The sequence below is a fragment of the Athene noctua genome, chromosome 17, assembly GCF_965140245.1.
Source record: "Athene noctua chromosome 17, bAthNoc1.hap1.1, whole genome shotgun sequence".
In the NCBI taxonomy this organism is placed as follows: Eukaryota; Metazoa; Chordata; class Aves; order Strigiformes; family Strigidae; genus Athene; species Athene noctua.
Genome location: NC_134053.1, coordinates 14,607,387 through 14,626,757, shown reverse-complemented (window position 1 = coordinate 14,626,757; position 19,371 = coordinate 14,607,387). Strand labels below are relative to the sequence as shown.

The window sequence follows — 19,371 nt, the reverse complement described above, 5'->3', positions numbered from 1 at the left end:
TTGATTTCCAGAAGGCAAAGTCTGTTCAGTTTCCAGATACCTGTGGTGATCAACAAAACAAAAAAAAACCCCAACAACTTTGTTTCAGGCAGTCAGTGACCATCTGTTAATACTCAAAAGATCTTATTATGAAGTCCTTACAATGTCAATGCATTTTATTGAAGTCAGCAGGAATTTTGCTCAAGTAACAATCTCTAGCAATAGCTCTGTTGAAACGGGTGCCTGTTGATAAGCAAGTAAAATAATGAGTATTTTTCATAGTCTTGCTGCAACAAGCATCTCAGACCTTTCATCCACCAAAAACAACTAACCAGTCCTTCATATCGTATCTATTCAGTGACCCCCCCCTCCAGTAGGCTTAAGAATAAGGTCCAATTAAACATGCAAACCCAAGTCCAAATGCCTTTTTAAGTTGGTTCAAATTCCTCCTAAGCTTCATCTTCGCTATAAGGCTCAAGTACAACAGCGGTAATTCATAATGTTCAATTTCAAAAATCCTCTTCATCAAAAACACTGAAAGTTGCAACATACCTCAATCACAACTGATATTAAACAGACTATTACCTTCTTCGTACTCGACATTAAGACCCACAGCTCTTCTCTGAAGTGAGGGATAATGATGGACTGCTTAGATACATTTGCCACAGTGTTAGATGCCTCACTGAGCAAGGCTGGATGAAAGAGGTAAAAGTTCCCAAGCCTTCCTGTGTACTCACTTACAGTTGGAGACATAGATGTTGCCACTATGTATATATATCTCCAACAGGTAGCTTGGCTAAGGGATTTCTTAAGGGAAGGATTCGGTAAAAACAAACAGCAACATCAGAGTGAAGAACTACTTTATATGGCAGAAAGGCATATAAATAGAATACAATGACAAAAAAAACCACCAACAAATGAAACAAAGAAGATACGTAGATTAAATAGTGTGGCAGAAAGCTACATCATAAAATACAAGAAAATACAGATGGAGGTAAACCAAAACCAGCATCTGAAACAATTCTAACACTGGTGGAAGAACAAGAAGTAGAAAAGCAACATCCCTGATTTCATCCGAACATGATTACGGGTTGCCTGATACACAAGTGCAGCTATGAAAAAAGTGACTAACTTCTACAAAAATGGATCTAGAAACACTTTAAGATTTAACATGTAGGAAATACATTCTGAGCATCCCTATGATCGGTTCCCAAACTCTTCTGCTGGGAACTTGCCTTTGCAACTCATCAACCCACATCCATCTGTGGACCACTCATAGAAACTGAGCCATGGAAAGCATATACCATCATTCTTAAGGCCTTATTTAGGAAATCATAGCTCTAGAAAGTGGGTTAAGCTGCTGGAAATAGCGTGCAGTTCTTCTGCAGCTTAACACTGTTTCTGTAACAAAATAAAACATTTTGCCATCTTAAGTACTTCTGTGTGCTTCACCTTCCTATTAATTCTAAGTATGTGCAAATGTCATACTAAGGGAACAGAAGCAAGCCAAAGGGTTAAATGGTAGGCAAAACATTTTAATGAAGACTTTAAAAACCTAGAAGTTAGAGAAAAACAAATTGTCTCTAGTAATTTCTTTAAGGCCCAGAATCTCCCGTCATTTAAATCAAGGTTCCAGTCCAAGTCCATAAATTAAACCAGCTGCTCTGACCAAAGAAACATATTACTGTGGGTACTGCCTAAGGCTACTGCCATGGCAGGAAGGAAAAAAAAAAAAAATCTTCAAAAGAATTCAAGAGGAATTATGATGCAATTTGGGAAGGATCTGGTCCATCAGCCCTATTATTTCACAAAGGACAAACATAATGCAACAAATAAAACAATAGCCCCAGTTTCAGATACAGGCAAGAAAACACCATTTGAAGATGATGTAAATTGATAGTTTTACATGTTGGAAGGAACACAAACTGCAACACACCACAAACAGAGAGGAAAAGTATCACCTGAACTCCAGGCACTGATGGCAACAGCCCAGAGGCTAATAGGCTACAAAACAGTGAAAATGAAGTGTTCAAGAATTTTACTAGAAAGAAGCATCCTTCTAGTTTGTCTGGTCTCAGTAGAAAACCAGGCTTTACAAGCTCAAAAATAATGACTGTGACTTCAGAATACTGGGCATCACTACGCACACAGCGCATCTCACTGCAGAAATGTGTTCCCCTGCATCCAGCAAACCCTACAGGTAAACCAATAGTTTAATGGCCAGGCAGGCTGGAAAAGCATCTTTCACAAAGAATCAGTATCAAGCTTCTACTATCGGTTTCACCTGAAAGGCTCTTTTTCACGAGATGACAGAGAAGCCAACATGCTTGTCACTTAACACAACCTTACCTAACTCCCGTAGTTTGTCATCTGACCCCTCTGAACTCATGATGTCATCTTGTTTTCAACCCTCCTAAAGGTGACTCACTTGAGAAAAAGAAGGTCTGACACTTATTGCTTCTTAACAATGATGAGAATGAGCGAAGAGAACAAAAGGTTTGGGGAAGGTTGAAGGAAAAAGGCAAGTATTTTTACCTTCTCCTCACTGCTTTGTTTTAAATCTCTCAGTCACTGGGAGGGGAGGGAGAAACCTATCAAAGTTGTGCTATTACAGAAAAGAAATTTAAGCAATTAAGTAAGACAGGGGTTTATCCAGGCTGTTTAAGACTTCAGTTTGTTAACTTTTATTCATTTTCATTACTAATTAATATTTTGGTTTCCTCAGGTCTGCACACTGAATTAAGATGCAAGAGCTAATAATAAATACCTTGAGAATAACCCACAAGCCCTATAGCAAAAAAACCAAATTAGATGAGAGTTGACATGAAGTTTTTAAAAGTGCAGAAAAGTGTTTTCAAGCCTTTCGGGCTAGTTTCACACATCATTATGAAGCTAAAAAGAGCGGCAAGCCCATTTTTTTTAAGAAGTCATTTGCAGGTCACCTTTAAGCAAGAGGAAAGCAGAGTGGGAGGTGATCCTAGAGAACAAAGAAAACTACCATATAGTAGCAGCTACTTATATGTCTGTATGTGGCTTATAATGACTTAAACTGAAAGGCCCAAAATGTTCAAAAGCACTGCAGTTTTTAAATTGTAACTCCCATAAGACTCCTTCAGAACAAAGGCAACTCTATGAAAATTATTTCAGTGCATTTAGTTTCTCAGTATGAGAGAATCAAGATGTATCACTATCTGTGTAACGGATGATTCCTCTAACTACACAGGATATTTAGAAAGTTCTTCTGCTTCTCATTGCCTTTATCAAACATCACCTGGAGGAATACCATCTGCACCAGGTGTGCTCCACCCTGGAAGGGAAGGAAGTGTTAATCTGTTGATTTAGAGGCACTCTAAATCTGTGAGCAGATGAATCTCACTAGCCCTAACTCAAGGATGTAACATCTCTAGGAATGAAGACAGTACTTACTGGGGGAAAGAGAAAAATGTCTGAAGTTAAAATGTAAACTGAAGAACCAGGGGCTGACTCCCAGCTTAGTCTGTGAGAGGTGCAGGGACTCCACGCAGCACCTGCTGGATTTGTCTCTGTGGCACAGCAGAGGCATGCCCTTAAATCTCCATTTGTGTAAGCTTTTCACTAACAGTCTACCACTCTTTCTTCAGTCAACAAAAACCGGAGAAAGAAAAAGCAGATACCTTTATATTTGAATCTTTGGAAGGGTGGTCTGAGCCTGGATCTCTTCTGTTTATTTTCATCTGGGAAGCTTTCAGAGCTACAAAGAGCAGCAGTAAAGCGACAGTGCCCTTCTCGCAAGCACAAAGAAGTTAACACAATGCACAATAAAATATCACCCTGACTCACAGCAGACTTGGTGTGGTTTTACAGGGTGTGTTGTGAAGCAAGGTGACTGCCACCAACACAGGGCAAGCTTACCAAACAGTTCAAGGACAGCCATGCATGAGTATTTCACACAGAGCCAGTCAGACAGCTGTCAGTCTCACAGCATACTATGGACATGTTACACCACAGGATCCATCGTGTAATGACAACACAGTTCAAACAAGGACCAGATGCATGCTCTGAGATAGGTATCTCCAGGAAGACCTAACCTCTGACTACAAATGCCCATCAGTGTGGCTGTCAACACTGCCAAGGAAAAAAAAGTAGCAGCTTTAGTGTCTGAACATGCGCTTGCTTTAAAAAAAGAGCAAGATTTTATTAACAGAAGGTGAAGAAATCCAGGCATTCTGTACTGAAACCAAACATACAACAGCATTAGGTACAGTGAACCTAATCACCAGTAGTAATTTATAAAAGCCAAGCGAGAAGACATATAATTGTTTTAAGTAAACTCTGACTTAAAAGATGAAACTACATTTGAATTGAATATGGAGAGGGGGGAGGACAACATCTCTTTAAAGAAGATCCTTTGAGACATGTAACTGTAGAAAGGCTGGTGAATACAACATTGATTGGGAGTGAGGTAACCACAAACACCGCTGTCTCAAATGAAAAGGGATTCAAGGTCTGACCCAGAAAACAAGCATCGTAACCGCTGGGATGAAATTTTAATGATAAACACAAGATGCTCTGCATGCAGGCCAGATTGAATTATCTGATGTCAGCCAGTAAATGCAAGGCGCTCTGAGAAAGAGGAGCTGCTAGCAGCCACCTTCAACTCGCAGCTCAGGTTGCACTTAATCAATCCTTGATATTCTGCCATCTTCTGGCTTGAGCTTTGGCAGCAGTGTGGAGAAAATAGAGGAGAGTGCATGAAATAGGTGCATTTCTCTAAGGGAGAGGTATAGTTTATCTTTGTCTCCTTACACAAAGTTAACAAAGAGATCTGCTCCTGAACAGGTTCAGGCAAACTATGCCTCTATGTATCACACTGGTAGCTGCTGGCTTAGTCACTCTGCCCACAACCTGTACAAATTCGCTTTCAGAAAGATTTAAAAAAAAAGCTCTACAGCAACTGAAATAAAAATTATTCCACTTTCCAGCAGAGTTTGAAGCAGTATAGTGAAGAACTCAAGATCAGATCTATCACAACCCAGAATCAAATCAAGTAAGATTGCTCCCAGGCTTGCTCCAAGACTCCAAATACACAACAGTCCCAGCATTTCTGCTGGAGAGCCTCTCTCTCCACACCTTTTTCAATTTTCATAACCATTTACTGATCTCCCAAGATCCTGAGCTGAATGTCCTGAAACCAGGGAGCAGCTGCTATACACTGCCACAGTTTCCAGCTCTAAAGACGAGTGTAATGCCTGGCTGGCCTGACCGAGCTGAGCCAGAGTGTTGCAGCTGCTCCCCAAAGGCAAACATCAAAAAACCTGCTAAAAACTGAGTGGCCCCGTTTTTCTCCAGTGCAGCAACCTGACTGTAGAAGAAAGGTAAACGATGCCACAAGCTACTGCTTAGAAACACCCTAGGAAATTCCACCCACAAAATTAGCCTTATGATCATCACCAACTTCAAGTCTTGCAAAGTCACACATCAGTTTAGCTTTATGCACATCCAAGTCTCACTGTAATCTATGATTATTCACATGTAAAGCTAAGAACATAAGTGTTTGAAAACTGGAGATATAATCATTAAATATAACAGATAATTGATATTTATACTGAGAAGAAAATTGACTTCTGTTAACCTCAGCTATTAAATTACTTCTGCACTACTGAAAGAATGCAACAGCTAGCTATTGATCACCAGATTCATTACACTTTTATGACAAATTTGAAAGCCATTAAGTACAATACTATAAGCTAGAAGAGAAAGGGGAGGGTTATTTTTTGGATTTAGAAAGAAACACCACCAAACAACAAAAGCCCAATAAATTCCTCAATCTACCTATCCTAAATACTTACCAAATGCACATAACAAACAAAGTATTTCCCTGCACAATTTGCTAATGTCTTTGAAGGTTTTATATGATGACTTTTCTTTTGCTAATAAATTTATAACTTTAAGTCTGTCTTGTTTGATAGTTACCATGAGATATTATTGGGAGGTGCAACAGTGTGCTACTGTCTTGCAGACTTCAATCATCACTGGCAGAACAAATTTGTCTTCTTTTGGGCAAGATTCACAGAATAGTTTTCTACTTGCAGCAATTTAAAAGATGCTTTCAGAGACCTCAAGCTACCCAAACAGAATGAAGGGCAAGTAGTAAACAGCAAAGGAAGTAATGTAACTTTTGTGTTCTAATACTCTAAACATTTTACTTACTAACCAGCAGAGTCAAAGAGCTGAACTCTGATTTCCCCATGTTGTTTCATCAAATATATGCTCATAGCTTCATAAAAAGATACTTCATTACTAAAATTAATTTTCTCAGAGAAGGCAAATTACTGAAAAGTAATCTGAGTGAACGTTGCTTATCCTAATGGATACACATGTGCAGTTTTTCCCTCAGTGGTCTCTTACCTGCTCACCTATTTTCATGAACCTTTTAGGAACCTAAATTATTTAATGGCAACACCTCTCTTCACCATGCCAACTGATGCAAACTCACCACAATAATCAAGAGATACTGGAGGAACTGTGGAATCAATATGAAAATTGTTCATAAACCCAACTTCTGTAATAGAAGCTAAAATCAAGGTAAAATATGGACTTTTTGAGTTTAATATGTAGGATTAATAGCCTTTGTTGATTATTTCTTCAGAAATTTAATTTATTCTGCCTACCTTCTATATATTGCATGTTTGGATATAAACAGAATGGAGAAAATGAAGAAAAAGAAGAGCTGGAGGTTTTGGCAGCAGCATGGAGACAACTGGGGTTTCTGGCTCCCAAAAAAGTACAGGAGGTTTCATTAGAGACAGTGGAACGGATACAGTAGTGCAGATCCCTAGCCAAGGCCAGGGAACAACTGCCCAAGCTGAAGGGCACAAAAGGAGTTGGGCTGCTAACTGCAGAGCTGGATCCCAGCTGCAGACCACAGCAGGCAGGAGCTGCCGTGTCTTATTGGTGGCTCGAGGAAGTCTCAACATCAGGCACGAGTCAGTAAGACCTGTGGTACCCCAGGTACACAAATTCTTAAAGTCTCTTTCTATGGCCACTGTTTAGATGAACTGCTGTGTGACATTGTCCCTCTAGAGGTCACAGACTACACAGCTCTTCCGTAGAAGCATGTTCATTTCTGTAACGCAACCAGTAACAGCAGCAAAAACACTGCATGAAAAGCACAGGAAGAAAACCAATAGTCAGTGAATAGGATGGCAGAGAGAATAGAAAGTGAGACCTCCAAATGCAGGAGTAAAACAAGTGAAAGTGCAGCTAATAAAACACAAAACCAAATGAATCTAATACTAAATTACGACTCTCGCTCCTGCCGTCTGCTAGTTTAGATTTCTGCTCTCAGTTGCCCAAGAGCATTCAAAAGTATTTCAGCATATTGCCACAGCACACAAAAATATCCTGGTGATTAAGAGATTTTTATGGAAAAAAAATAATAAAAAGATCATTTTTCAGTAGATGCGTTCAATACTGAATACATTCTGGGTGCTTCCACCGCAAAACAATAGATACAGTTCATGAGAAAGTACTATAGTCATTACAGGGAGTACATGTACATGAGATAGCTTTTTGAATAGCACAATAAAAATCTGCACTGCTGAAATGACTTGTAGATAACCATGATTATCAGTCATTTTAAGGACAATCTACCTCACCCATAAAGGAACAGCGGTCATAAAAATCCATTCACGTTGCCTCAAACAGGTGCTTCTTTTGAATTTGTTAAAAAGCAGTACATGAGATTTCAAACAGTGAAGATTAAGTGAGCATTACACAACCTCATACTCACCCAGCAATAACAACTCCATCGCAAGAATGTACATCACAAAGAATTTTTCCCAGCTCATATTGCAGCTGGCTCACACCACCGATACGGTTCTGCACAGAAAGACAAGACATGGTGTTAGTATTGCAATACATTCATCAACCAAATTAATTTGCTGCCTCGTGGAAACTCCGAGCTTTGCTATTGCTGCTGACAAGTTGCAGTGCAGCTGAGAGAGAAGACATCTATTTTATGCTTGCTGACTGGAATTTTTTACAGACAGAAATGAAAAGAAAGAAGCTCTCACTCTTCATTATCATTCATAATCTTTAGGTAGAGAAACAACTACCACAACAACAATATTACAGTTTTCTTTTAGCCAGGGTATGTAGTGAGCAGGGGATGGAGCCTTCATCTTCAAGGCTGATTCTCATTATGAAAGGATGGCTGAAGCATAAATATCTCTCTTTCACCAAAGCCAGTGGAGTAGTATAGCAGACAGAAAGACTCACTCCCAAAAGTAACCAGTCACTGGGGAAAAAAAAAGGTATTACAGCTAGGGCTAGGTCTCATAAATCCTTCAGCAGCTTTCCCCCTTTAACAGGCAAAAAGAAGCTGCAATACAAAAGACCAACTTTTCACTACCACTTCCTTGAACCAGATTCCCATTTTTCTACAGCATCCGGATCCCATTAAAGAAATTCCCTTTTACCTTCCAGTTGGTTTTCAAAGTGCGCTCTCTGGCACGGCAGTTTTTGAGGGCGAGCTTCCAACAGGAACGATCAGAGATGCTTGTATCTAATAGGTATCCTTCCTGTTGGCACAACCGGTACCACAACACTTCATCTTCTGCAAGTAATTTCCATGTCCGGCTGACCTAGAAATCAATTTTTTTTATACACAGCATAAAGTAAAAATTAGACTTCTCATAAAATGATTTAAATAACAGCTGAAATATATGCACATAAATCAATATATTGCCTGCACTGAGACTAAATTCTTATCTAAACAAACGCATTTGTTCACACTTTATACTACTGAGAGTATAATAAACCCAGTCCTTTAACAAAATGCTTCTTTTCTGTGGATTCTTTTGAAAATAACTGAGTTTCTACTCCATTAAAACTCCATGCAACATGGACAACAGTGTTTACTGGCCACACTGTCAACCTGAAACATCAGGGTATTAGAAAATTTTGAAGGGAGGAGAAGCAAGAAAACAATTAAGACAGCATTGTACATTTAGAGAAAAAATATGGATTTATTTTCATATTTGTAGCTAAGAAAACCTCTCAGATCACACCACCATATCTCTAAAGTTCTACTGACAATGCCTGATTAGGTGTATGACATGAGTCATTTATAACCTATTGTATTACAGTAGGCATAAATAGGAATGAATTATTAAGTTTTTCAAGTAGCCTCAAGTTGCTGTCCATTTCAGAGAGAACAGCTTCATCATAATCAATTGTGGGCTTAGAATTAAAGATTCAAGAGGTAAGAGCCAATTTAAGTAGCATTTGTTCTCTGTAATTCTTAATTTAAAAAAACCAGATGTAACCAATGAAAACTGCTACCAGTGAAAGCAGCAATCAATTGTATGCTGTTTCCAAAAGATTAAAAAAATGTTCTCAGACTGACGTCATTTTTTGCAACTTACAATTAAGCATCTAACATCCATTTCAGTCCCAAGCTTATACCAAGAGTCTAGGTCTCCCACTGCTACAAACTCTCACAGGACCATCTCTTCATGTTTACTTGCCATTTGTCCCACATTTACACACAGATTCATCTCCCTGTGCCATGTTGTAAGATGAACGATTACTCGTTCTCCACTTTGTAAGATTAATCTCCTTTGTATTTTGTCATTACCACACACACCTTGCTTCAGACTTCTTAAAACCACAGCTTTCAAATACAAAGTATAGCTTCACAAAATTATGTATCATGAGGAATACTGAAAGCATGAGATCCTTTTGGCTGGTACAGATTTGCAAGACGTTCATGCTGAACACAAGCCACTGGAGCAACGAAGTGTGCAGTGAGACTTACAGAGGGGTTAGGAAAACAACACACACAACCCCTTCAATAATTCAAGTCATCTCCAAGTTTGTAACACGATCTGTAAAAATTTTACATGTGATGACTTGGAAGAGCATCCCTTAGCCTGCTGTATTAATGCAGCATCAGGCCAAGATCAGCCCCATCAAAACACCCACAGCAGTGCAGGGAGAAAGCAGCGAAGGTCCAGAAAGCACCCATCAACATGACCCTTGTGTCTTACACATCCCCTTGGGCATGCAAAACCATCTTACACGCATGGTCCCAAACCTTCTTGCATGCTATATAGTCCCCAAACAGTGGGCCAGCATGCTCTCCAATGCACAGCCTAGATCTCCCCTTGAACACTTTCTGAAGCTACTAGCCATTGTGTTTACACTGTGCTGCCTGTTGGTCTTCCTGTAAAGACACACATGTATCATTACTGCTCTCAAAAACCAACGTCCCAGCAGGAAATCAAGAATTGCATCATAGGACATCTCACAACCTGTTTCCTCCAAGGGGAAAAAAAAAGTTTAATATGAGAGAAAAAAAGGGGGGGGTGGACTGAGTAAGTTACATATGCTTGTAAGATTTGATACCTACATACAAGCACAGCTCTCAAACAGGAATATCCAAGTCCAGCAGAGCTAATATTCTAGTTATTCACCAAAAGACCTCAATTCAAACTAGCAGACATACAAACGCCTTCCCTCGTCAGACAAAGAAAACAACCTGGATAGGGCAATTATAATGCCTTACAAATGACAAACAGCACTGAGTCTTCTCTAGCATTATACATGGTTCTGTAAAAAAAAACCCAAACAAACCAATCAACAGTGCTGAATGCTCCTGTCCCTACAAGGACACACTCAGGAAGTTCAAAAACAAAGAAAAGCAATCCAAATTTCAAACCATTACAGTTTAGTGGTGAATTTGCTCTCAATTTGATTCTAAAGTAATATAAATCCACATATTATTGCTCAAAGGAAAAAAACCCCACACAGCTTTTTGCTGACACATAAAAAAAGCAGCTGTTCTGCAGGAGTTGAGCACCCCGGCCAAGCCCGGTCAACAGTAATGGCAGCTCTGCCCCCCACCCCTAACCACAGCACGTTTCTGCTGACACTGAGGGGACAGGCTAATGCACAAGCAGAAGTAAACAAAGCCAAACTACACCAACTTTTGCCTTGCTTTAAAAAAAAAGCAAAAAACAAACCACACACAAAACCCCCACACCTTTGGAGTTTGCCAAAATAGACAATGTTGTACAGACCTTTCTAGTTTCAAGGTCTTAAAAGCATTTTATAGGCAGTAAAAAAAAAAAGGGGGGGGGGACACACTACATAAAATTTAGACTGCGTTTTCAACTTTCAGGAACAAACATTCAAGGAGAATAAAGATCCTATCCTATTATGATTTTTTTAAATCAAATTACATCGAATCCTGCTGCTTTACAAGCATGAATTTCCAAAGGGTCCCTAATGCAGCCTTTTCTTAATGCACCAAAACTGGCATGACAATCCCTTGTAAAAGCCCCACTGAGCGAGCCTCAGCTGCAAGAAATCTCTAATAAAAGAGTCTCAAGCATTTCACTTTACAGCACCACTGTGAGCTGCCGCATTAAAACCAGCCATTGGCTTGAAGTCAACTTTATTAGATCTGCTTGACTTAGAGTTTCAGGTGAGGCCCCTAAAGTCAGAGCATTATAGCTTCATTTATACACACCCATACATTCTGCTTGTTGGAGAGTAGCTGAGACATGCAAAGCTCTTATTAAAACTACAAACGTAATTATTTCCAAATCTACACTATGTAGAAATTCCAACAATTATCAATGACAACATCTGAGTTGTTTCTATAGAGCCACCAATTTAATTTTGTCTTTAGTGTTCTTATTATCTTTTTACTACAGTAAAAGTTCTCAACTGTAGCAAAGAAACTTTGATTTCCCCAAGCCCCACAAAGGAACAGTTCTATACCTTAGAGTTCAGCAAATAATAACATTCTGAAGGACTTCAAAGGCTTTCACAGATACAGGTTTTGATATTTGGTTTTGCCTTTGGAGGATTTTTTTTTCCAAAAAAAAAATCCCCACCTCTTCCATCAAATCCTAAATTTCTTCTAATCCCATCTAAATCAACTGGCTCAAATCCTAATGAAGGTTTATTCATCCCTCTCCATCTGATAACTGTCTTTGTTTCATTAGGTTTATTTTCTTCCCTAGACACACAAAGACATAGTCAAGGTTCACTTACTGAAGCCAGGGCCCTCAATTAGAAATATCTGGACTTTCAACTCAGTACAATATGTAGCGCCAAACAGTATTTAATCCAAAGCCATTCAGATGGAAGCCACACCAGGTGGAAGCTGCTCATCTTTTCAATTCACAGCCATAACGTTATTTTAAGCCTCATCCTGAGCCCAGGATATCCTTATCCACTCATTTCTCCGCTGTCTATCTGAACTATGAGGAGGGTGGACAATTACTTTTACCCATATGCAACCTTGATGCAAAAGTACGCTCAATAAATATACGAGATTCTTTTTTTAAATGTATAAACACTGAAAGCCTAACAGTTTGTCAATTCCAGAAGCTCTAGAGACAAGCATCTGAAATTCTTGATTTATGCAAGTCAATTCATTCTTAAATTCCTAGAAACAGTCTCCCTTGTCCTAGATACATATGCAATTGTTGTGTTGGTAAACATTTCTAAACAATCTCCCAGATGAAAATACTAACAGTTCAAGGCAATTTCCCACTGATCCGTTCAGAAATAAAACTGCCTTAGCATTGCCAAAATTCAGTACATACTGTGGAGAAGTATTTCACACCACAAAATGCAATTTATGCAGTCTCTGGTATTTACTAGGAAACAGTAACAACTGTAAGTATACAGAAAAGTTCATGTATGAGACGCATCACCTTATCACAAAGTTGACAGTTTAAAGGCCAGATCCTCAGGTCACAAGTGGAGTTAACTGTGGGTATCTGCAGTATCAGTCCCAAAGGACACAAGAACTTCTGATGTATTTCAACTTGTCATACTTGTGGTGCCCCAAGTGACTATTCTTCTTTTTCCTCTACATCAGACCAGGAGGAAGGACTGCCTGTGCTCAAACCCGCTCATCACAGAAGTCACAAGAGTTGCTTATAACATAGATATTTCTTTCAGTGGTCAGAACATAATCAAAAGGTGCTCAAAGGTCTGGCATAAAGCAGAGGGAAAATTTTGCCATTACTCTGGACTGTTCTGTGGACACATTAAGTCCTGGATACCTTTCTCCTTGAATTATAAGCATTGGGTATCAGCAGGGACTGGTCTCTGCTGGATGCTACTGAATATCACACAACTACTGCAAACCCACCAGAGCTCAAGAACTGATGACACCATTAATTTACATGCTGCACATGGCTGTTGTATTTCAAGTGCCATACAGATAGTGTGTGTTTTATAGTACTAATTCCAAAAATCAAAGAAAAGCTGTGGGGAAGAGGGGGAGGGTGAAATATCAGGGTGAAATTAAAGTTCTCCGGAGCAGTCTGTGGTGTGATTAAATCTCAAAGAGGCTCCGCAGTCAGGCTACTTTACTGTTAGTCGGTTACCAATTTGGCATGAAGAACTAAGCAAACAGGTTTTCTCCAAAGGCACTCACATAGTTCATGATGCCAATTCCACTAACTGGCCCGATTTCACTAAAATCCCAAGGTGCCTTAATAAAAAAAAAAACACAACAAAACCTTTCTACGGTAACACTGTAAAGCAGCAGGGCTTTCCATTTAACAGAAGAGGGCTTCCCCCCCTTCAAAAACACAATCACCAAGAGAAAAATGAAAATGGTATTTATTTTTATTGCTTTGCTTTTTATTTGAACACTTAAAAAGAAGCCAGCTCTGCACTAAAAGCATTGGATATTCATCTCACTCTGAAAGCCTTGTAAAACACTGGGCATTTGCTCAGCTACCTGTCAGCTGCCATGTAGGACCAACTGACTCAGTCTGAGAAGGCGAATGAGAAATGTGGAAAATTTTCTCAGTGTTAAAACACATCTTATGAGAACAGGTTCAAGTTAAAAACCAAAGCGAGCAAGACAGAAATCAAGTGCAACCCATGCACAGAGAGAAGCAGCAGACCTTCATCAGCCAATCTTTTTACTATGCCATGAGGTAAACTGATCATGCCAAAGGGAAAAAAAAAAAAAAAAAGAAAGAGGGAGAGAGCAAGAGAGATAAAGAATAACCCTGAAGCAATCCACTTCAAAAATGCAACCCTGTTCTATGTCATGGGATGCAGCCTTTACTGATCGCGTATCTCTACCTCAAATGACAGAAACTTGAGTATATCTGAAAGCTTCACAGACTCTTGGACAGCACCAAAAAAATAATCCTGGAGAATTTTTTTCCTCTGCAACAGAAGCTCTGAAAGAGGAATTATTTTTCTTCTAGAAGTCCCTGTTCCTAAAAGGCATTAGCAAGTCAAGGATTTAAGCAATAACCACCTGTAGCTATTTAACACTATGACTTACTCATACTGAACATTAAAAGCCCAATATCATTTAAATGCATGTGCCATCTGGGTAATACTTGTGCCTAGTTTATCTTCCACAACAAAGCCATAACCTGTCCATCACTTTTCAAATTGTACATGTTAGTTCTTTCTCTTACAAACAGTCCAGGGCATGGTTCAAGCAGAACACAAAAAATGCTTCTGGTTGGATTTTTGTGGAGTTGCAAGATGTGCTTTAGACTTGTGTTCAATCAACACCAGCATGAAACACTAAATAGTCAGCATGGGAGAAGTTGTCAATGAATATCCACAACATTCTACTCTATTTCACACTGTAATCAGCACTTGCCAATTAAGTTTGTTTTTAAGACTCATTCAGAGAGAAAGTTCATCATTCAGTGTGTGAAGAAAGGAGATAAAGAGGCTTAATAGCTGGGCTGAACAATCCTAAGTATTGTCAAGTCTGTGAGAGTGTTTAAGTTAGTAAAGCTACTTGAAAAGACAGACAGTTTACAGCTACACATAAATTATGGACCATGTCTGACTACAGACTGGCAAAAGCATTATCTTAAAGTATCATCGAAGAAAAACATAAACCCCTTGCAGAGCAGGGAGTGAGGAAATCACTGTAACTTAAGAATTTAGCCTCACATGAAATTACTACAAACAAAAAGTTACTACTCCAATTTCTATGGTTCAAGTCACACACTGAAAAGTGGGAGGAACAGCTTTGTTACCATGCCCTTAGCACTGCAAAGTGAGGAGTTCTAAATATTGCAGCAAGACACTCACTTGTTTCTAAATACATTCACTCAAATCAAAAGATCCTTCCAAGTATTTACTTTAAATTTTAAGGCTTTGGTTTTGTCCAAGCCACAAACATTTTATTTAATTCTACTCAACTGCAAACTATAAATCCAGCTCATTTACCATTATTTATTCATTATTCAGCTTTGGAAGTATTTCCAATAAGTAAAAGCACAACAAGCTGAGCTACTAGGTCTGCCACACATCTCCCCTACAGCAACGTGCCTGGCTGTTTCTTGAATATTTCTGCTAATTTTACATGGTATCAATCAGAGAAGCACTCTGTCAGCAGCACTTACTTGAGCACACCTTCCCAGTTCAGTCTTGCCCAGGTACTGAAATATCTTCAGTGCCAGTTCATAAGGCAGCTGGATATCAAAGAAAGGAACCTCATTTATTTCATTCTGAAAAAAAAAAAAAAAAAAATTGTTAGGCTTCTTTAATTTACAGCTAGATAGTAGCAGAAAGTACCACAGTATGAAGAGAGGAGACTGTATTCTCAGAGTCATCACAGTTCCATAAAAAAGGCAGAAGTCATTCTGGCTCTCCTTCCAGTAACGGCACAACATCAGATAGACCACACTGGCATGAAGGTCCCCGAGCCACTCTTGGTTGAGTCATGACAGGTTAAGAACATTACAGGGCTAAGTGGAGCTAAAAAGCAAATTTAGGAGAACTATAAGGCTTATCTGTAGTCAGATGGCAAAGAAAGGAAAGTCACAGGTACCAGTGAAAAAGTTTGTTTAAGGTTTCAGCGTCAAAAAGGCCAGACAAGTAAGCACTTTAGAGACATATGCCCGTCATTAATGTCACTTACAATATTTCAAACACAGATGATGGAAAATGAACAAATATTTTGATATAAAACTGAATGGAGATGATGTTACAGTTTGTTTCTGTCTTTCATTAACAACATATAAATGTCTTTTTGATATGTAATGTGCTGAAAGATTTGCTGCTTTAACTGATTAATTATCTCAAAAAAAAAATAAATCTTCAAACCAAAGGATCCATCATTTTAATCAAACAGCTAAATGCAGCACATGCATTTTTCCTAGATGTTTTTTGTTTAACTACATAATTATTTAATCTTCTTCCTGCAGTTATGGCATCAACATTTGTCCTCTCCCTCATTTCCATCCAGATATTTCAAAATTTTTTAATACTATCTAACAGAGCGAGCAAAATCTGCCCATTCTGACCATTTCTATGTCACCCATTTTGAAGTCCTGCCCCTTAGCACTTCTCTAGCCCCAATACCTTTGTTACTCTGTAGGTCTCTTCTACAATTACTCCCTGCTCGTTTAAGCCTGGACCCTTTGCAGTACCAATGAAGTAACCAAAACAGGCAATGCTGGGTTTATTTAAAGTACAGTTGCACAAGAAAACCATTGTATAATATGGTTGTATGGAAGTTTTTCATGCAAAAGGTATTCTACACTAGAGAAATGTTTAGACAGGAAAATACAGGCAATGTGGTCCCATTAGGTCTTTCCAGCAAAACAGCACCAGTTTATAAACACTGGAACATCACACTCTTTCTGAAGTTACTTAAACTAGGATGTGTATCCAAACTTCTTGCTCCCCTCCCTCCTTATCCACAATTCTCCTGCACAAACAGCTCCTTTTCTTTTCCCTCTGCATGAGGACCCCTGGCTCCACTCCCTGCTGTGGATTTGCAAGAAGATTGTTTGTTTTCATATGATTTAAATTGCATCCATTTCCAAAGGGGACACCAAAGAAAAATATAAAAAGGAGCTCTGAGAGCACATCTCCATGGCCACATGCAGACAGATCCCAAACTGGCCAGATGTGAACCAGCTCGGATCCAGGAGCCGCATAACCATTTTAGAGCAACACGCTGCCCAAACAAATAAGATGAGCCATTCGGCAAGGTTTATTAGCTCTAGGCTTATGAGCTCAGGCACAGCACCACTATGAATATATTGCTTCCAAATTGGAGTTGACTCGCATCCAACCAGCGGAACCTGGTCAGTTTGCATGTATCCAAAGGTATCACCAGGACAGACTGGTAGAGACACAACAGTCAAGACCAACAGCTCCCTCGTGAAAAAGGGGGAAAAGAAAAAAAAGCTATTTTTTTTTTAAACTAACCTGCACGGGTATTTATCATCAAATTGTAAGCACGAGCATGTGACAAAGCACAAGCAGCAGCTCATACTAATTCTGTTCTAATGCTATTTTAGCATTAGAGACAGATCAAGGTCTTCCCCTCCTACATCCCCAAAATACACACAGCTCGTCTTTAGCACAGTGCTCACCGCTGCAAAGGAAGCAGGAATGTTAAGTCAGCACCAGTCTGTCTAAAAGTCTACTGGAATGAATCCAAAACTCAAATACTACCATCCCCTCCGAGACAGATTTGGGCTCCTGTGTGCTAATGGAGCACTAATTCTGTAAATGGATTAATTTGTGCCTTGCAGACAGAAATTTAATCTGTTCCTTTTAATTTTTTTAAGCAAGGAGTAATTAGTCACAGTTAGGTTAGTGAGAAGCAAGAAAATGGGTTTCCCCCCTAGTTTTCCTACACTGTAAATAAAATCTCTATTGCATTTAGAGGATTTACCAAAATAACTTTTATCTGGTTCAGAACTGTATTTAAGGCTATTTCCAAATTAACTCCTTTAAATAAAGAATTAATACTTGTTTTCTTACTACTCTGCTCTGTCACCAGGCAGGATATCCTTAATTAATGCACCTGCATCAAACACTCTGAATAAGCAACAAAATCTTTTCTAAGAGAAAAAAACCCCACCACTTCATAAGAAATAAAGTAGACTTTAGAGGGTTAAAACCTCGTAAGACGAAACACGTGCAGAAACGGCGGTTATGTACAGGCTCACAGGAACCCAAAACTCCGCGTCCCCCTCTCCCGCCCCGTCCGAGACGCGGCACAGCCGGGCCCTTCCCGGGCCCAGCCCCAACCCTAAACTTCCGCGCCCCCTCCCCGCGCCTTGCCCCGGTCGCTACCCCGCGGCAGAGCGCCGGGGCCGCCACAGGCGGGCGCCAGCCGAGCGCAGCCCCGGGCCCGCGCGGCCCTACCAGGTCCCGGATGAGCTGCCCCAGCAGGTCGTCGCCGCCTCCGTCCCCCGCGGGCTCCTCGGCGGGGCGGGCGGGCGACGGGCTGCGGCGGGCCGGGGCGGGCGGGGCGCCGCCGTCCAGCAGGCCGCGGGCCAGCGCCAGGTAGCCCGGCTCCGCGCTGTGACGGCTCTCGGGCTCCGCCGCGGGCGGCTCCGCTGCCGCCTCCTGCCGCCGCCGCTTCGCGCTCCCCGCCAGCTCCTCCCGCCAGCGGCGGCGGAACAGCTCCAGCTCCTCCGAGCCCCCGGCCATGGCGGCGGGGCCGGGCCCGGCCCAAGCTCCCGCCGGCCCGACCCGGAAACCGCCCCCGCGCCCGCGCGTTCCGCCGCGCGAAGGTTCCTACCGCCGCCGGCGCGGGCCGGGCCCAGCCGACAGGGGCCGCCGGCCGCCATTTTGTGGGCCCGAGGCGGGTGTCGGTGCTGGGGCCGCCCGCGCCCCTCGAGCACACGAGGGACGGGATGGAGGGGTGGGAGCACAGCGGCCACGGCCCAGCCTTAGAAAGCTGCTGGTGGCGGAGCAAGGGCCGGGCCCTGCTGGAAACCCTCAGCTGCCTTCCAGCCGTGGCCGGCCCGTGCGGCCCCACGGGGGAAAAGCCGCTCCCAGAAGAGAGTTTGCAGAGGGGGTCCTTGCCCTTGGAGGAAGCACAAAGGTGCGTTGTGCTGCCACCGGGCGATGCACCCTGGTCGGACCCTTTATTCCATTTGTTTTGTTGGCCAAGTCTGAACCAGAGCTTGTGGGCAGGGGTGGTCCTGCTTTACACCGTGTCCGTTACACCTCCTGGGGAAGATGTGCCGCGCTGTTCAGTGCACCCTGAATCGCCCCCACCTCCTGCAGCCACCACAGCCCAAGAGCTGCCGCTTTGGTGGCGCTTTGGAGAGGAGACATTTGCTCTGCGCCTCTCCAGCATCAACCCACCTTGTTGCTTAAAGGCTGCCTTTCAAAGGGTGGCTAAACCCAGCCGCTGAAACACAGCCACGGAGCTACCACTGCTTCAGCCAGTCCAGCTGCCCAGCGGAGTGGGAAGTCCACAAGTATTCAAGTCTTCAGCACAACTTTTGTGGAGCACTTGGGGAAATAAAACAGGTAAGGGAAACTTGTCTAAGTCAAACAGCTGGTCCTTGCCGGGCACTGGTGGACGTGCTAACATGCGCGGCCCTTGCTCTCGGGTGTGTGCCGATGTACCTCCACACT

General features: G+C 41.4%; 1 protein-coding gene across 2 annotated transcripts in view; it reads right to left on the bottom strand.

Annotated features, from left to right (window-relative positions):
• FBXW8 (F-box and WD repeat domain containing 8) overlaps positions 1–18,460 on the bottom strand; it is a 51,550-nt gene extending 33,090 nt beyond the window's left edge. Inside the window, exons 1-4 of one of the 2 annotated variants that reach the window (XM_074921285.1) lie at positions 18,145–18,460; positions 15,381–15,485; positions 8,439–8,603; positions 7,751–7,839 (exon numbers count right to left, since the gene is read on the bottom strand). In XM_074921285.1, coding sequence (XP_074777386.1) covers positions 7,751–7,839; positions 8,439–8,603; positions 15,381–15,485; positions 18,145–18,432 — 647 coding nt within the window. In that variant the 5' untranslated portion in view covers positions 18,433–18,460. The remainder of the gene's footprint in view (positions 1–7,750; positions 7,840–8,438; positions 8,604–15,380; positions 15,486–18,144) is intronic. The other variant, XM_074921286.1, reaches the window with a different exon arrangement.
• Positions 18,461–19,371: the final 911 nt, after the last annotated feature.